This window comes from Hipposideros armiger, unplaced genomic scaffold, assembly GCF_001890085.2.
Source record: "Hipposideros armiger isolate ML-2016 unplaced genomic scaffold, ASM189008v1 scaffold_198, whole genome shotgun sequence".
NCBI classification, from domain to species: Eukaryota; Metazoa; Chordata; class Mammalia; order Chiroptera; family Hipposideridae; genus Hipposideros; species Hipposideros armiger.
In genome coordinates this window covers 1,676,286-1,695,160 of record NW_017731548.1, presented here as the reverse complement: position 1 = coordinate 1,695,160, position 18,875 = coordinate 1,676,286, and the positions used below count along the sequence as shown (strand labels likewise).

The 18,875-nt window shown below is 37.3% G+C and overlaps 1 protein-coding gene across 1 annotated transcript in view; it reads left to right on the top strand.

Annotated features, from left to right (window-relative positions):
• Window positions 1-18,875, top strand: part of NBEA (neurobeachin) — a 707,336-nt gene that overhangs the window by 638,070 nt on the left and 50,391 nt on the right. Inside the window, exon 47 of the mRNA XM_019653151.1 lies at window positions 5,501-5,653. Coding sequence (XP_019508696.1) covers window positions 5,501-5,653 — 153 coding nt within the window. The remainder of the gene's footprint in view (window positions 1-5,500; window positions 5,654-18,875) is intronic.

Sequence of the window (18,875 nt, the reverse complement as noted above, 5' to 3'; positions counted from 1 at the left end):
CAAGAAGTCTGGATTTAAACTCGGATCTCTTTGAGTCCAGTGCACAGAAAGTAGCACTTCCCCGAAAGAGGACGGGATGATCCCACAACTGCCTGCCCACCCACTTCCCCCTTCACCACAGCTAACAGGCAGCCCTGAGGTAATGCTGCTTTAACGAACACAGTTTGAAAACCATGGCCTTCAATATTTTTTAATCACTATTTAATGCCCGAAATTCAGGATATAATAAATGTATAGCAATGACTGATTCATTTTTCATTCCACAAATATATATTGCATACCTATTATATGGCAGGCAAATGAGGAAAATAGACAAGATCTTTACTGTCATGTTAGAGCCCCTGCAGTGGGACACGGACACATAAGTGTAAATCATAAAAGAAAACAATAACTGCTATGCAGAAAATTAAAACAAAATGAAGTCATATAGAGTGACCGGGTTGTAAATTAAAAAAAAATAATAGCTGCTATGCAGAAAATTAAAATAAAATGAAATTGTATAGAGTGAGTGGGCTGCTGCTTTAAAAGGCGAAATGGAGACTGTGAGAGCCAGGACCCTGGATTTCAAGTGTTTGGGTTTGATTTCTGGCTTTGCCACCTACATGCAGCATACTCGTTAGCAAATTACTTACCCTCTTTGCCTCAGTGTTCATGTCTTAAGTGGGAAGAATGAGAATACCTACTTAGGAAGCCTTTGTGAAGATTAAGTGGAATCCGTGCAGCACTTAGAACAAGACACAGTAAGACACAAACAAGACAAAACAAAACAAAACAAAACAAAACAAAACCTGCCGTTTTAAGATTGAGTGACCAGAGGTGGCATTTCAGCTGATTCCTTGCCTTGAGCACAGATACCATAATTGTCACCTTCTTGGAAACAGTTGAATCTCAGAGACGAAACTCTGTTATTCATTAGGTTTATTCTTTTTAAATAAGCAATTTTTAAAATAATATAAATGTGAATGTAAATTCACCTTGACGTATTAACTTTTAAATTGAAAATGCCATTTGAAACAAGATGTAAAACAATGAAACCGAGGCATCAAATCTGCACCCGCTGTGCCGCTTCAGCGAGGTCGCCCTAGACTTTTAGTGATTTCACTCCCTCTTCCTTCCCTTCAGAACAAAACCCAAACTCCCCCAGCTCGGGACTTCAGGGTAGTCCCGTACAGCTCCTGGTCTTTCCCAGGAGTCCTGACAGTAAGCTGCACTCCAGGAATGTCTTCATCATCACTTTTAGAATGCACCTGTTTTGTGACTGCTCCCACTATTAGAAATCTGAGAGCTTGTCTGCCCTTCAAACATCAAGCCCCTAAAGTTTACGCCAACACCTTGGTTACCACCCTAATTTAAGGCCACATTCTGGTGAAGGGAGGGGAGCTGACTCTGGGTGGTGAACACACAATACAATATATAGATGATGTATTACAGAATTGTACACCTGAAACCCATGTAACTTTACTAACCAATGTCACCCCAATATATTTTAGTAATAATAGTAATAAAAGGCCACATTCTGGTCAGTCAAATAAGGACTGGAGTGGAGAAAGCGTCTCACTTGGGGGTTCGTCCTGAAGGCCCTGGTGGTGCCCCTTCTTCATGACTGGCCCCAATTAACACCTTCCAGAATGTTCCTGCTGAAGTGCTCTTCCTCCTGTCATTCCAACATCCAGCAGGGCAGCCGCTTCTCAACCGCCCTGGGTTCTCCCTGTGGGAGGCCGGCCCTTAGTCCCTTCTTTCCAGAGTTCTTAAATTAAAATGAAATAGGTCTTGCTTCTCTCACTTCTGCACTTTGGGTACAATTTTGCTGGCAACTTTAAAACTCAATTTTTCTAAATTTGAATGGAACTCTTTGACACTCCTGAGTCTTTTAACAAAACTCACGTGGGCAAGATAACCTTTTTTTTAAACTGCAAAAGTTTCCCCTCAAGAGGTACAAATTTTATTTCTGGGCTCATCCTTTATCTTTCATTTAATAAAGCACTTCATTGGCTCTTTTCCTATCTTGAAGCATTTTTCCAACCATCTGCATACCCCCAGAAGATTTCTAGTGATATTGAAATAACTTTATCTAAAACCTTCAGTATTTTAATATTTAATGAGCACCTGCTGCATACAAAATATACCACCAAGAGCTATGGGGAATTCAACAAAATATAAGCCTCACAAACTAAGGCTAAAAATCTGCTTTTGCCCAAATTGTTATTCGTATAAAAATCTAGGCTCCTTATGCCTTTGTGAATCTAATTTAATGTCATTCAGTGAAATGCTATTATAGTGGTAAGTAGGTTAATAATAACCATATGTGTGTGTGTGCATGTGTGTGTGTGTGTGTGTGTGTGTGTGTGTGTGTGTGTGTATAACCCCTATTCCGCAGGAAGGAATGGGAAATAATATATATGAAAAACATTTGAGGACTGAGACAGTTGAAGATAAATTAAAAGTGTTTAGGCTGTTAAAAAAAAAGAAAGAAAGAAAAAGAAAAAAACTGTATCCATGTGGACATATACCCCTGTCTGTCCTCAAGGAAGCTTCTATCGTCTAGTTCTAGAGAGAGGACATGAACACAAATAACTTGCGGAAGGCAGTAGGGAAACCCCTGACTTACATGAGCCTATTACATGTAAATCACCCTCCACACCAAACAGCTACGTGAGCTTACATTCCTTTCCCCCTTTTAGACCATTTGGAATGCTGTTGCTATTCAGTGTCCTATAAAATGGGCAATGTGCAAACAGCAGCCCTTTATCTCCTCTACATCTTTTACTGATTTCCCATGTTTTCCCAGATGAGAGCTGGATCAAAAGAAAATTGTATGTTTTATTTTAATGCGTTAAAATAATAAGTTAATAATTATAATTCTTATCAGCTCGGACTGCTATATTTTACCATAAACTGGGTAGCTTATAAACAACAGAAATTTATTTCTTGCAGTTTTGGACGCTTGAAGTCCGAGATCAAGGTGCCCACATAGTTAGGTTATGTGTGGGGAGAGCCTGCTTCCTGGTTCATAGAGGGCTGTACTCTTGCTGTGTCCCCACATGACAGAGGGAGGAAGCAAGCTCTCTCAGGACTCTGAGGAGGACACTAATCCCATTCACAGGGGCCCATCCTCATGACCTAGTAATCTAATCCTAATTGATCCACCTCCTAATACTACCCCATCCCATTAGGGGATAGGGTTTCAATATTTGAATTATTGCTCATTTCTGATTGAGTACAAATATATGAAAATAGCAGTGATACTTCACTTGTGCCTTCTCATCAGTGACCACAAACCTTTACCAAATTGCTTCTTCACTTCAATATAACACACACTGTCATGCTGACCTAGCCCAGAACCTGATCTCATTATAATCCTTGCTAATCTCATACTGCTGAAGCACCTTAGCCCCCATTTTATCCACCAATTAAGCTCTAGACTATTTGCAAATAAGGGTGTTTATTTACCTATTAATTTTCCTTTTAGTCCTCAATTTCTCTTTTCACATTCAAGTCACTGAAAATATATTAAATGATATTAATCTCACTGTCATTCTCCTTTCCCACAGTTCACTGTGGCTGTGATGTCTTGTACATAGTTTATAGTTAATATATATTTGCCTCTCAGTATGACCCATCTGATTCCTTCTCTTCTTTGCATCCTCGAGTCCCCAACTTGATTTACTTACCTCTGTTGCATATTCCCTCTCCTTGATAAAGTCCCATGGTATGTCCCCTTGCTCACCACCACTAGCAGTTACCCTTCCCTCTTTCCTCTTGCCCTCCTTGCTGTTGCTGGTTCCCCGTCTCCATGCCACCATCTCCCCACCACACACACACACACACACACACACACACACACACACATACACACACACGTACTGGTCTCTCCCCTCTCTAATCAGCCATTCACATTGTCATCCAATGTCTTCCTTTGAAATAACTTTGATCATGTCAATAACCCTTCTTTAAAATTGTTACCAATGAGACATAATCCAAATGGCCTAGCTTGGCATGAAACTTCCTTCATCATCATCTGGCTTTGTATACCTCCTACCATCTCGTCCCCATCTTGATCTGTCTCCTAACTTATCCTATACTCCACCCATACTCATTTCCTGGCATTCCTTGATAATACTCCCTGGTGGTCCCCCACTCCTTTCCCCTGTCTTTATCTTAGCCGTGCTCTAACTCAAAGGCCCCATCTCCAGTGAAGTCTCTTCTGAGTTGTCCAGAGTCCCCTGCTCCCCTCTCTGCTCCCTTGCACTTTGTAATTCTCTCCCAGCTATTACTGTTGTCTGTCGTGACCATCTGTTTATACACCTTCCCCGTAGAGCACACATGAATTACTCAAAGGGAAGGCCATGTGTTGTTCATTTTTCTGTTTTCTTAGTACCCAGCACAGTGCTTGGTCCTTAGACTTTACTATATGAATAAATAACTATCAGGGAATTAGGTAATAAACTTTAGAAATATTTCTATTTAAATGGTTTAAGTAGAAGAAAAACTGTGATTCTTAAAAAGCTAAGCTCTATTTATCCAGACAATTAATTTGTAATGTTAATTATGTTACACAAACAAATATCCTTATGCTTTTCACATTATAATATAAAGTTAATTTAACTCTCATCTTCATGTTTGAAAAGATCAGTATGTTTTCATGGTCTCCATGGTGTAAATAACAACTACAGTAGGTTTTTTTGTTTGTTTTTATTTTCTCCTGTGCTTTAAAAAACAGACAACAAATAAAAAATTTTAGGGTGATAAAGTCAGTTTATTTTGACATAAGATTTATTCTAAAGTCACATAAACCACATATTAGACATTGCACATCAAACACGTTTTCCTTAAGTGCAGTCATTAAGGCCATACTTCTATATAAGGAATACAAGTTGGCTTTGCATCCAGTTTACTAAGAACTTGCTATTCTGGTGGCATACATTAAATATTTAAAATTTATTATCACATTGCGTATTATCTCTTCACTGAGTTTAGTGGTGGATATAAAAATAATTTATTTTGCCAAATTATAAAATAAAACAATTTTTTTATAGAAAGCATATATTATAATTCCCAGTATAGTTAAAAAAAAAAAAGAAGAAGAAGATTGTACATGATTGTTAACCAATACTGGCAACAACTTTTTTTTTTTAATTTGGGTATTTCATCAATAATATTCAAAAAGATTTGCTGGACAGCAGAGACTTGTAAATATCGCTTTATATGTTTGTTTACTAATGCTATTGTTGACTCTATAAACCATTTCTCTTGACTAATTTGTGGCAAGATAAGATTAAAAATCTTATAAACATAAATTATCAAGCAAATTATTTAAGAACTATGTTTACCTTCTCTTCCTAGACTGTTTCTCAAAACAAATTAAGAATAGAATTAAGTAATAAAATATTGGCTTTAAGTAGAGAAATTGTTTAATTCAATTTACAGTTGTTGTAAGTGAATAGTTTTATTCAACTGATTTTTAAAGTGGTTTCATGTGCCACATTTTTGTTTCTGGCAGGAGCTAATTCCAGAGTTCTATTACCTACCAGAGATGTTTGTCAACAGTAACGGCTATAATCTTGGAGTCAGAGAAGATGAAGTGGTGGTAAATGATGTTGATCTTCCCCCTTGGGCAAAAAAACCTGAAGACTTTGTACGGATCAACAGGATGGTAAGAGAGATTTTGTTTTTGCTTGAGTAATCACCAAGAAGTCAAAATGCTTTGTAGTAGTCTTTTGTTTCTATTAACAAATTGTCATTTAACATCTATAAATACAAGGTTAAAATTTAAGGAAAAAAAGAAAACATTTACTGTTGCCTTTTGACAGCATTCTTTACTGTAGAGTGGATTTTCCTTTCATGAGGACTAATAAAGGAATGGTAATTTAGTTATATTTGCTCCCTTAGGAGAAGACAATCAGATGAGCATCTGTTGACCAATATAACATTTTAAAATGCTTAAAATAAATGCCCGTTCCTTATTTTTGTCTACTAGCTAAATCTGCACTCCTTTTTCACTCATAAATTATTCAAAACAAAATAAGCTACATTTAGGACATATTTGTATGTAGGGAATTATAAGCTGTGAAACTTACCTTACAGTGTAATATACTTGACTTTAAGAGAACACCCATCTAGAAAACATTCTTATAGAAAATGTGATTATTTTTAAAATCTGTATGACAGGTGTTTGGGTGTTCTAATAAAAAAATGTGTTCATAGAATGTTTGCATGTGGGAATTTTATAGATTTTAATCTATTTTATCCATATTTAAGGATATTTTAATCTCTATGTGGTTATGGTATATGGAAATGAACCATTTTACCAAACAGCCTCTAAAGTACACTATTCTTGGTCAATTGAGGAATTATATCAATAAAACCAATGACCCAAAATATAGTTTTCAACCCTATTTCACTCACTCTCGGTTTTTTTCCAACTGTCTCATAAATATGTTTTATTTTGTTTTTACATATTCTGTATTTGAATCAGAATCCAAATAAGGTTCACATACCACTCATTCCCATTTTTCGGTAAGAGCTATATTAGTCACATGTATCACACAAATATAGTTCACGTACCATACAATTTACCCATTTAAAGTAAAAAAATCAATGGGTTTTGTTCTATTCAGAGTTGTGCATCCATCACCACAATTAATTGTGTACATTATTATCACCCCATAAAGAAACCCAATACCCTTTAGCATCTCCCCCATTTCCCCTACTCAGCCCTAAGCAGCCTACTTTCTGTTTCTATAGATTTGCCTATTCTGCAGCTTTCACATTACAGGATCTACACTATATGGTCCCTCCCTCTACCCACCGATTTTGTGTCTACCTGTCTCCCTCTCTCTCTCTCTCTCTCTCTCTCTCTCTCTCCCTCTCTCTCTCTCTCTCTCTCTCTCTCTCTCTCTCTCTCTCTCTCTCTCTTTAAACTTCACTGTTAGTCACAGGCTCCCTTAATTTTTGGAGTTTTATTTCTGTCTCAAAGAAATATTTTACTTTTCATATACTTTATTTGAGAAAACTGTTGCTATAGTGTGAACTGATGTTTAAAAGTACTATATAGATAGACAATCTGCAGATAGCCTCCGCCTTTGAGGGAATACTACGTAGTATTGCGTACATTTTTTGCATGATTCCTCTCAATCTGTAAATTGGCACTTTCAGATATGTGGAAGTTGTGTACTGAAACACACAGTGACAAAACCCTGCCCTTAGTAAGTGGAATGTTACTATAGACAGTACCCAATTTATACCTCTTCTTATATATAAATAGCTATATGGCTGGCCTGGGACACGCCCCTTACTTCCCTGTGTGGTTGCTTACAGTTTTTTCTCCACTTTCCTCATTCCAAGACTTACTGCTGGCAACTGCTGCAAGGATGGTACCCTAACCTTACTCACCATACCTCATGCCCCAGGGATGGTCCTGAGCCATCCCTATACAAAGGTTGACCAAGATTAATGTCAATAATAGTGCTTATAGCCTACACCATTAATTGAGTGTTTAGTCTTCATGAGATACTGTGCTAGAGCTTTAGGTGCATTATTCTTTTAATTCTAAAAAATATTTCTGAAATAGTAATCATCCTGAAACCTAGCGAGATAAATTACGTTGCCAAATATCACCTCTTTACCACAGTACCAGTGTTGTTATCCACAGCCTCTAGGATAGAGTAAGTGGTGGCTCGAGGAGCTGTGGAAGGGAGAGGAGAAGAAACATGTCTTCTAGTCAGAAGCCAGGATCTTGGGGTGAGAAGAAGAAAAGAAAGAGATAAATGGGAATTGACCCCAAATAAGCAGCATGTTCGAGCCCCAGCAGCTGTGCAGACCTGACTCTCAGTGATCCTATTTATAACTCTGTCCCCCAGCCCGGACCCTGTAAGGCTCCCTTTCCCAGCCGGTAAAATCTGGGCTTAGAGCTGAGGACGTCCCAGGTCTTATTGCCAGCAGGTATGAGAGGAAAGCTATCCTGCAGCTCTACAAATGGAGGAAATGGCATTAGCTGACATTCTAAACTTTCTTGTAGTCACACACAGATTTTAGACGTGGATGAGACCTTTATCTGAATAAAGAGACTGATGTCCAGAAAGGCAAAGTGGCGTACCCAAAGTATCAACCTTAGTGCTTTTCCGTCTCATGCCTGACATCACCCATTAGAACTCTGTGTGTAATGGCCCCTGGACCAATTTATCGTCTTTAAAACCTCACCCATATTTTGAATGAAACATGGCTTTGTTTATCGATTTGAGAACCAACCATATTAGACTACTACGATATCTACTACAATATATGTTCCCAACACCAAATTATAAAGGAACTTTGGAATATAACCTGTGTGTTATTTGTAACTACATCTACACATGGATGACCTCGAGACCCCTCATTTTTACTCAGACCGACAATTCAGTTATAATCAGTAGCACTCTGTCCTATCTCATTATTCATATGATCACCATGTAAGATTTTTTTTAAATCCCTTTTCCTTAGAAATACCTGATTCTCACCAAATGGTTTTAAATCATTTAGGTTTTAAGAGAATCCCAGATTATTCATTGGAAGGTGAAAGATACAGCCTGAGAAATGATTATAACACTGTAAAGACAATAATTTACTCCTGATACTAACACAGCCAGTTCAAGAACTGACTTCTGTTTTCATCCCTTTTACTTCTTATATCTTCTCTAACAGTTTAAGTGCCGCTGAGCAAACTTCAAGGCAAAATCCAGTCCTTCTTTAAAATAAACCTTACTCTTTAGTCTCATTGTAACTACGTATTCATCAAGCCAGTGTGGACAGCGTCCCAGGAACTATAAGGATTGCATATACTATGAAGTAACTGTTCCTCAAAGATTTGCTCTCACATATTCAAAAGATTTAAATTTGATAACTGACTAAAATATGAGCGACAAATACTTTTGCATTTCTGAAAATGTCATAAAAGATTTTCAGAAATGAGTAGTACATTTTTATTGTAAGTAATAAGTTCCAACTTGTGTTCATGAGGAAATGAAAGAAGCAAGGCACTGGGGTTTTTCTCTCTTCTAAACCAAATTCCTGTTATCTTATAGGCATTAATGAATCTGGTAAGACTTGGGAATGAAACTTCCACTCCCTGGATGAAAGGCTTTACCCAAAAGCCTGCAGATTTGGGGAAATCAAACTGCGCAGTCTTGGTTCTCTGCTGTACCAGGATGCAGTGGCAGGTTAAGTCGATCATACACAGGAAGCGCCCAGCTACCCCATGTTAGGTGACTTGAGAAGTGTTTATTCTTTCTGCGTCTTGTCCTGGGTTTTCCTTGAAGGGACTCCACAGATGTGAAAAGGAGGATTCTATATCTATAGCACCATTCTTGGCTGCATCAGAATTAAAGCTAAAGGACAGACCCAAGCCACTGCCTCTGGGAACAGCCTTAGGCATCAGAGCTGTCAAAAGACATCTTACAAAATGTAGCTGGGGCTCTGCAGCTGCTCTCTTGTCTCGGTGTAACCTGCACTGCTTTTCTTCACCCGAAAGTTGCCCTTCACAGCACCCTGTTCGTAGTTTCCTTTGCTCCAAGTTGTGGTCATTTGGCCCGCCATACTGATGGGAAATAATCAAACTGAAACCATGCAGATATCGTGTCAGGCATTTGTATTTAAACTAGAAAATTCAACAAATTGTGTACGTATTTTCCTTTTTTGCTGAAGAAATACTTATTTAATGAGTATTTCTCTAATATGCAAAGCCTGAGTGGTAATATAAAATATAGAAGTGTTTGAATTTTCTATCAATTTTTCATGAATTCCATGAACACAACATCCATTTTTTTATATTACTTTATAACATTATAAAAGTTTCTTACTTTATACTGGCTGGGTAGTTCATGTAGGATTTAGTTCTTATGAAATGGGTTTAGAGAAAATGTGCTCTAGTATTAATATATTTATAATTTGGACTAGGATTATCTTCAGTTATTTGAAGGAGTTCTTTGTAATGCGCCTAAAATATAAAATGAAAATGTCATATATCCCAAAGACATGGCATTCACAGTGGTAAAAAAGCCTTCATGTCTTTGTATGGATTAGTATTCTATATCTGTGGGTACTCCCTCCTCCTTTTTTTAAGCTGTCATGAAGACATTCAAGGCAAAGCAGACAAAAATAATATTATGAAAAGGGATGATATCATTGATTATAAATAATCAGTTTCTAATTATCTCATGCCAGCAATTGAAAAGGCATTTGATGCATTTGTAGAAGCCTTTACATGTCTACAACCTCATTTCTTTTCTTATTGTTAAGAATGAAACACTACGTTCATTTTTAATGATGTATTTCTTTCAGTGAACTATTGTTTTTTTAGTTATAGGCAATAATGTATGTAATTAGTTAGAGTTGTTTATATTTTCTAGTTACAGTGATGAGGATTGTGTTTCACTGAAGAACTATGAAATTCCAAATTTGGTCTCATCAGAAAACCTGAAAAAGTGATCCACACTTTTAATAGACATTCCAATAAATTCAAAATGCACTGAGTTCATACATCAAGAATTGGTTTAATTTATCCACACCAAGCCAGGCTGATTACGACCAACTCACTCATGAAACATTAATAAAGCACTGTGTTCAGCTCTAACGTGATTATAATCTGACCTCCTCACACAGGACAGAAATAGAAAGTCTCTCTGATAACATTACCCTAATGTTGGGTTCATCAATCATAACGTGCCCTTTTTAAAAATTTGTTTTATAAGAAGGCCTTTCACGGATGTGCTCTGATAATCTCATGCAGCCTCACACTCTCGGGGCTGCTGGCCCAGTGCTGGACTCTCATCTGCAGAGCCGGGCACGGGGCACCAAGGCAGACAGAGCAGGGCAAATGTGGTGTTGCTTTCATTCTATTACATTCTGTATAAGGTTTTCATATTTTCAAGAAAAAGCCTCTTTTGTAATAGGTAAAAATTTGCATTTGTGTTATATTAAAAAGCACCTTGCTCAAAAAAAGAATTTTAAGCCAATAGCATAAGAATTGTTGGAAGTCTTTGCAGGGATTTAAAATATTGAGATCAATATCTTGTGTGTGAGTGCTGCTCTGCCACCTGGTAGCCATGATGCCTAGGACGAATGAGGCACCCTTTGCTTTTGGAGCGTCAGCAACCTCCTTATCTCCGAAACTGGGGATTTGTTTGTGACATAAACCTTTATTAGGAGCCAGCTCTGAGTGAGGCATGACGGAAAACACAAGGACATGGATCCTACTCTAAATGAAGCGAGAGTAGAGAACGCCATCATTTATCCCACTCATGAAGGGCCCGTGACACACGTCATACTCCTCTGGAAACACAGACACAAGCAGCACAGTGAGTGGCCTGCGGGACGCACACTCTCATTAGGGGTACGGCTACAGTGAACGCTGAGGGCGCTGTAATGGTTCAGTCCACAGATTCTCCGTGCATGTTCCAGGTGCTGTTTACGTGTGTGCAGCACAGAGTGAACAGATAAAGATGCCCGTCCTCACCGAGCTTCCTGAACAAAGGCAGACAGACAATAAAAAGGAATAAGTAAAATTTCTAGTGTGCTGAAAGGTGATCGATACTATGGAAAAAGAAGTAGTATCAGGTAAAGGGATCAGGAATACAGGGAGGGTGTAGGGTCCCCTCGTGGGGAAGGTGGGACTTGAACTAAGACCTGAAGGATGTGAGAGTGAACAGGTGACTGGGGAAAAGATTACTGTGGACAGAGGGAGCATCTGGCAGGGATGCGCTTGGCAGGAATCCAGTGGGAATGGGTGGCGAGGGCACAGGGCACATGGGAGGCGAGGACTGAACAGTAAGGGGCAGGGTCACGGAAAGCCTGAAGGCCTCTGAAAGCACTTTGCATTTTCACTCTGAGTGGGGCCGGAGAGTGCCGCGTGTACTTTTGTTTTCTTTTTAAAATGCATTATTGAGATGTAACTCACATACAACTCACCCATTTTAAGTGTACAATTCAATGGGTTTTACTCTAGTCACAGATATATGCAACCATCACCACCATCAGTTGTAGGACATTTTCATCACTATGAAGAGGAACTCTCATACCCTTTAGCACTCCTCCGCCTCCCAGCCCTGGGCAACCAGTAATTGACTTTCTGTTTCTATAGATTTACCCATTCTGGAGAGTTCGTAGAAATAGGAATCATAGGCACTATGTGGCCTTTGTGACTGGCTTCTTTCACTTGGCGTGATGTTCTCAAGGTTCATCCATGTGATACATGTATCAGTACCTCATTCCTTTTTATGGCCGAATAATATTCCACTGTCTAGATAAACCACATTTTGTTTATCAGCTCATCAGTTGAACTACTATTTAGGTTGTTTCTACTTTTTGGCTATTGTGAATAGTGACTATTCTATGTTCATTATTATAGAATTATAATGTGATGTTATTACAATTATTATTATATAACATTTATTCCATGAACATTCGTGGACAAGTTTTATTTAAATGCCTATTTCCAGTTCCTTTGGGCATACATCTAAGCATGGAATTGAAAGGACCGCTCTGACTAGTGTTGGGAGTGACAGAGTAGAATGGGACATATCTGATAGGAAGTTTTGCAAGAGATAATGGTGACTTGGACCAGGGTGGTAACAACAAAGATAGTAAGAAAATAATTGATTCTGGATGTATTTCAAAGTTAGAACCAACATCCTCCCTCTACAACTTCCTAGCAGTGACCATTTGCCCTAACCTTTCTCTAGTCTTACAGAGCCAGGTTAAGGATGGGGGACAGGTGTACAGAGTGGTGATGGCTGGAGCAGCAGAGATAAATCCACTACATTTTAGTAATTTCTTCTGGGAACGGGGTGAGGATGAGGGTTTAGTTCCCCTAACCCACTTTGAATTCTCGCAGAAATTCCAGCAGCAGGAAAAGCCCAAATCAACACATTTATCTTTTACTAGATTGTGATCTTTTTGAGGACATAGAAACTTACTCACCTCTGTATCCTCCAAAGCTGATGTCTGATATGGTAGGTGGTCAACAATTTGGAGCTGGAGAAAGATTAGACTATGTTCTCCTTGTTTATTTGCATTTCAGTGGTATGTGCTTCTGGAAATCACAAATTTGTCTTATCGCAGTATCCCTGTGGCCTAGAATACTGCCTGGCATGTGACCCATGCTGCATGTTGAATGAATGAATGAATAAATGAATGAATAAATGAATGCATGATGGTTGGATAAATGTTTGTTCCCTCTGTTTAAAATTCTCTTACCCCAGAGGTTCTTACAGTTTACTTCCTCATTATAGTTCTTAATTGTCATAGTCTCAAAAAGCCTTCTCTGACCACCGCCTTTAGTAGACCTGTCACGATCCATACATACTCCTTAACATTCTTTTATGCCTTTTTCTTTTCCTTAGCACTTATCACCTTTTGACATACTCTGTATCTTGCTAATTATCTTGGAGTTTGTTGATCTCCCCCCACAACAGTGTAAACTCTCTGGCAGGGATTTTGGTTTCTTTTATTCACTGCTGTGATCTAGGATCTAGAATAGTGTCTAGCACATAGCAGGTAGTCAATCAATATTTGTTGAATGAATAAATGAGCTTTTTTTTTCTTTTTTTACCACTACCACCCTCACTTCTTCTCATTTCTTTTCTTCCTTCCTCTTGTGACTAACACATCTTTCCCATTGCTTAATCAACCAATAAATATTTATGAAAAAACATTACTTAATGCTCGGTTAGGAGCTATGGGAAATGCAAAAGAAGCAATAGATATGGTCCCTATCTTCCAACTGCTTATATTCTAATTGAAGATACAGTATTGCAAGTTTGAAACAATTAAGTGCTAATTGGTAAAGACCCTATTCCTTTGAATAGCACTTTACATTTATATGTAAATTGATTTTCACATGTAAATTTGTATACATTGTCTTACCACATCAAGCAGAAGGGTACTGACTATATGTCATGGAAATTCATAGAAGAATTCATAGAGTGTGAGGGGGAGAATTCAGAAAACAAACATTGGACTTGAATAAGAAGAGCGGGTATGACTTGAAAAAGAAGCAAGAGGATGAAATGCTTTCATTTTAAATACAAAGGAGCAACAAAGGCTCAAAGCTTGTACCAGCAGCTACATGCCTTGGGCTGTGAATTGTCTATGCTCCTGGAGCCAAGGATATACTGTATGTCAAGAAGTCCTAAGAAATGGTGGGAGGGTAGGATCTGTGTTTGAAAGGGCAGTGGGATCAGGTAAAGTTTGCACTGAATGTGTTATGCTAAGAGGAACCTTGGAAGATTTGAAATAGAGGATGACAGTAGGAACATGGTAGTTTCAGAGGCCTGTTCCACCAGCAGGTGCAAGACGGGTTGATGAAAGAGGCGGAAGTCTCTTCCAGGAGCCTATGTGGAGAGCTGTGAGAGCTAAGACTTGGATGGTGCTTGTGGGAATGGAAACTGGTCCTCTGTATCATACATCCAGTAAGCAATCAAGTAATAGAATCATTTAAGGCCCCTCCCAAATGAATATTTAAAACAACTATGTTGTCTTTATTTAAAGTAGTTGAATGTTTCACTGAGTAATAGCAATAACTTCAATTTAGTCATGAAGAGAAGCTAGTATAGACACTACAGAAGTAGCTACATGATTTCTGATTGTTAACTTGAATATATTCAACTCTAGAGATTTTTTTTCAGTGTCAGAAGCAAATTTTTGAGGCAGCAAGTAAAAGGGCTGGGAAGTGTTCTCGCTCTAGTGTGGAAGAGGAGCTAAGAAATTCAGTATTCTTAAAAACAACCATTCAGGAGAAATAAACGTTCTCTCCTGACAGTTTATTCCACTAGCCTAGTTTCCTTTTCTGTAAATTTTAGAGATGCTTTATCCTAAATCTACTAAGAAAGAATTCGCTACCATCAAACACCCATGTGACAGTATGGAAATTAGAATTAGGTAACTGTTGTCCATCTAAGAGATAGCCGTTCTGTTTTAAATCTCACTCTTGATTTCCTTCCTCTCAGATCCCCAGGGCCGAGTTATGGATTGGGAATTGGTTTATGTATGCTTAAAGCAATTGCTTCTGCTTTTAGATATGCAAGTAGAGGGATATGCAAGCTCTTAAGACCATTATAACCCTAATAGCTTAGTAATCAAGTATTTCTTTATATTCTTGGATTGTAAGTATTTGCAATAAAATCTTGTTTCAAAGTCCAAAATGGGTTTCTGCATGAAAACATTGTTCTGAAAAGAACAAACAAGCAGATAGCATGTATTTAGTAACATATTAATACAGTTTAGAGTAGTTAAGTCTCAGTGTCAGGCCTCAGCTTTAGATCGGTCTTCATGCTTTAATTATGTGATATCGAAAATTCAATTCTTAGCTATACATTTGATTTAGAACCAGATTTAGTTTTTAAATGTTTTAAATGGATTTTCTTCTATTTCTGCACAGTGACTAGCAAGATAGGTGATCTATAAGATGATCTGTTTAATATACTACCTTATTGTTTCCTTGTCATTTAGTTTTATAATTCTCAAAAGAAAAATACCTGAGGCAAACTTATTTAATGACAATTGTTTATTGATTAACTCTGCTGCCTTTCTAACATATAGAATAAAGTAGGATAAATAGATTTTTTTTCATTTAGTTGAAGATTATTTTATACAACTATGAACTAATCAGTTTTAAAACTCAGATGAAATGGATAAATACTGAGAAAAATATAAAATGTCAAAATTGCACCAGAAGAAACAGAGTTCTAAGCCTCAAAGAAATTTACATGGTAAAATCTTCCCATCCCCCAAAATATCTAAGCCATATTATTTTACAGGTGAGTTCTACCAAATTTTCAAGAGGTAATGGATTAATTCCCCAGACAGGTTGTTCCAGAAAATATAGAACCATGCCACTCACTTAATGAGGCTAATGTGATCTTGATTTCAAAAGTAGTTAAAGGGAGGAAAAGGAAATAGCAATATAATATAAATGTATGCATATAAATATAACAATTCTAAATAAAATATCTAACAGCCCAACAGTGTATGAAATATATAAAACTGTGTGTGTGTGTGTATCAGGAAGAAGATCAGGATGCTCATATCACTGCTCTTGCTTTACCTAGTTCTCAAAGTTGAGAACAACTCTGTAAGAAAAAATAAAGAAGTTTAACTAATAAGAGTTGCCAGAAACGAAACCAACTTATGGAAATGGATAGCATTTTTCTACATCATCAACAACCAAGTATAAAATATAAGTTTTAAAATGTTACAATTGTACCTAAACCATGAATTATCTGGAAATTAACTTAACCAAGAATACCGTGGTCCTTTATGAAGAAATTTTTCATTTTTAACAGTAATAAAGTACATAGAAAATGATCTATATAAACAGACATTTTGGGGCCTTGGTTGCGAAAATCTAACATTAATTTTCCCAAATTAATGTATAAATTTTTTGGAATCCCACTCAAAATTATTTTGATGTATTTATACATGTACTGTAAAATTATAGGAAAGAAAAAAGGGTGCAAGGAACTGGAGACACACACATACTAGACAGATAGATGATAGATAGATAGAGAGAGAGAGAGAGAGGAAAGGAAGAGAAGGAAGGAGGGAGGGAGAAAAGGAAAGAAAGGGGACCTTACAATCCTTTTATTGGTTCTAATACTTTGGCTATTGATTATATTGATTTTTATAGCTAGATTATCAGATTATCTATAAACACTTGCAATTTTGTATCTTCATTTCAAATCTATATTTACACTAAATATGATAGCACACATCACTGAGAAACGTGTGTTTGTATGATATATAATACTGATCCTATCTAATACCACATATGAATGAAAGCGGACTCTATATGGATTAAAGACCAATATGTGAAAAGGAAAACTATAAGTATAAAGCTAATTGATCAAAATATAGAAAGTTATCTTTGTAACTTCAAAACAAAACCCCAAAAGCATAAACACAGAGAAAAAAATTATTTGATTATCTCAAAATTAAGAATTTCTATTTTGCAAAGAACAATACGGATAACCTTAATAGACATGTGACATTTGAGAGAATGCATTTGCAATGTGTAAGTTCAGCAAAGAGCTATTATCTAAAATATATAAAGAGTATTTGCAATGTAATAACCTAATGACAGGAACCTCTGTACAAAAAGAAACAAGAAGGCAATAATTATGAATAGGAAATTGACAGAAGAGGAAACCCAAAAGGTTAACAAGCACATTTAAAAGTTGTCAAACTTGTTAGTAATCAGAAGAATACAAATTAAAACAGCAGCGAGGTATTATTTTGCACCTGTTACATTGGCTAAAATTAGAAACCTGGATAATACAAAGAGTCAGTGAGTATGTGGACATATTGAAACCTTCATGCACTGCTGGAGGTGGTGGAGATGGAGGCTGCCATTCTGAAGAGCACCTGGGCTCTAATGACTCAAGTTTATGCACGTCCAGTGCAGTGACACAGCAGCCTTACTCCAGATTATAAGTCCCAAAGGAATTTTCACAAATATCCAAAAAGGGATGTAAAAGGGAACGTTTAGCATGGCTTCATGTCATGGAATTAGAGGCAGTCTAGTAGTGGAGCTCTAGTCTACTAGGGGAGCTCTTGCAGCCATATAGAAGCAATGGGCTACCTGTACACATAGCGACATAAGTAGATCTTCAAAAGCAATGCCAAGTGAAAAAAGTAAGAAACTCAGTGAAATCTATAACCCTATACCATTTCTATAAACCAAAAGTACAAACACACAAGGAATGAGTAATGTTTTATAAAAACACATGCAAACAAAAGGAGAAACATTAAATAAATACATCACAGGTGTTGCCTATGGTGGAGGAGGGAAGTGAAGGTAGTGAATAGGGATAAAAGAGAATAAATAACTTTTTAAACTCAAATTGGTGAAAAGTCATTATTCCCTCCACCCCTCATAATTGCCTCAGGCATTTTACTCAATAATTGTCTTACTTTAACAAAATAATAGTAAATTTCATCAATCCTTTCTTTCTGAATATATCTAGTGGTATCTATAAGATTTATTTGAATAGTTGCTGCTCAACTGATTATGTGGTTATGTTGGTAAAAATCATCCTTTCAATAATATATGTAATTTCACTGCAATTTTCAATTCCCATGAATAGAGTAGCAACAGCTACTCTATAATGAACCCCAATTTATTTTTTATTTTTTCATTTATTGCACAGGACACTGCAAATATCACTGGATAATTAGACTGGCTTTTTTCTTAATTAACTAGTTATAGTGAATTGACAAAAATAATTTATACAAAATGACCAAACAAATATTATGGATATAACCAATATAGAATTGCAACCAACATTTCTTTTGTATTTTAGTCTATTTCCCTATGTCCTTGTTTAAATTGTTTTGTCAAAACCAATGAGATACAGAGTATAGAATTCTGTTTAGTTTTAGTATGGAAACTATCCTTCCATAAAATCTAATTGTTTATCTTCTGAATGAGGGACATCTACAATAACTCGTGTAAATAAAATGCCAAATGTACACATATATAGAGAACAGTTACTCCTGTGAGACAACTGAGGGCTGAATGAACAGCTCCTGGACCACAAACAACAGAAAGAGACCAGACAGAGAAGGTTGGGAAGCTGGGGGAGCCCTCTGGGAGCTGTGGGAACTCTCGGGGCTGCAGGAGCCAGTCCCCCTCCATTCAGGCGCTTTGGCCTACCTGCAAGATCACCCAGCTACGTAGCCTGGAGCCTTTTATCTCCAAACAAATGGAGCAAGCAGGAACAACAGGGTGTCACCACATGCACATGGCCTCCCTGCCACGAGCCACTCCAGCCCAGCAAGCCAGTGCCTCAGGTGACATGGTACCTGCCCTACTCCAAGTAGCTTCCCAAAACAACTTGGCACATAAA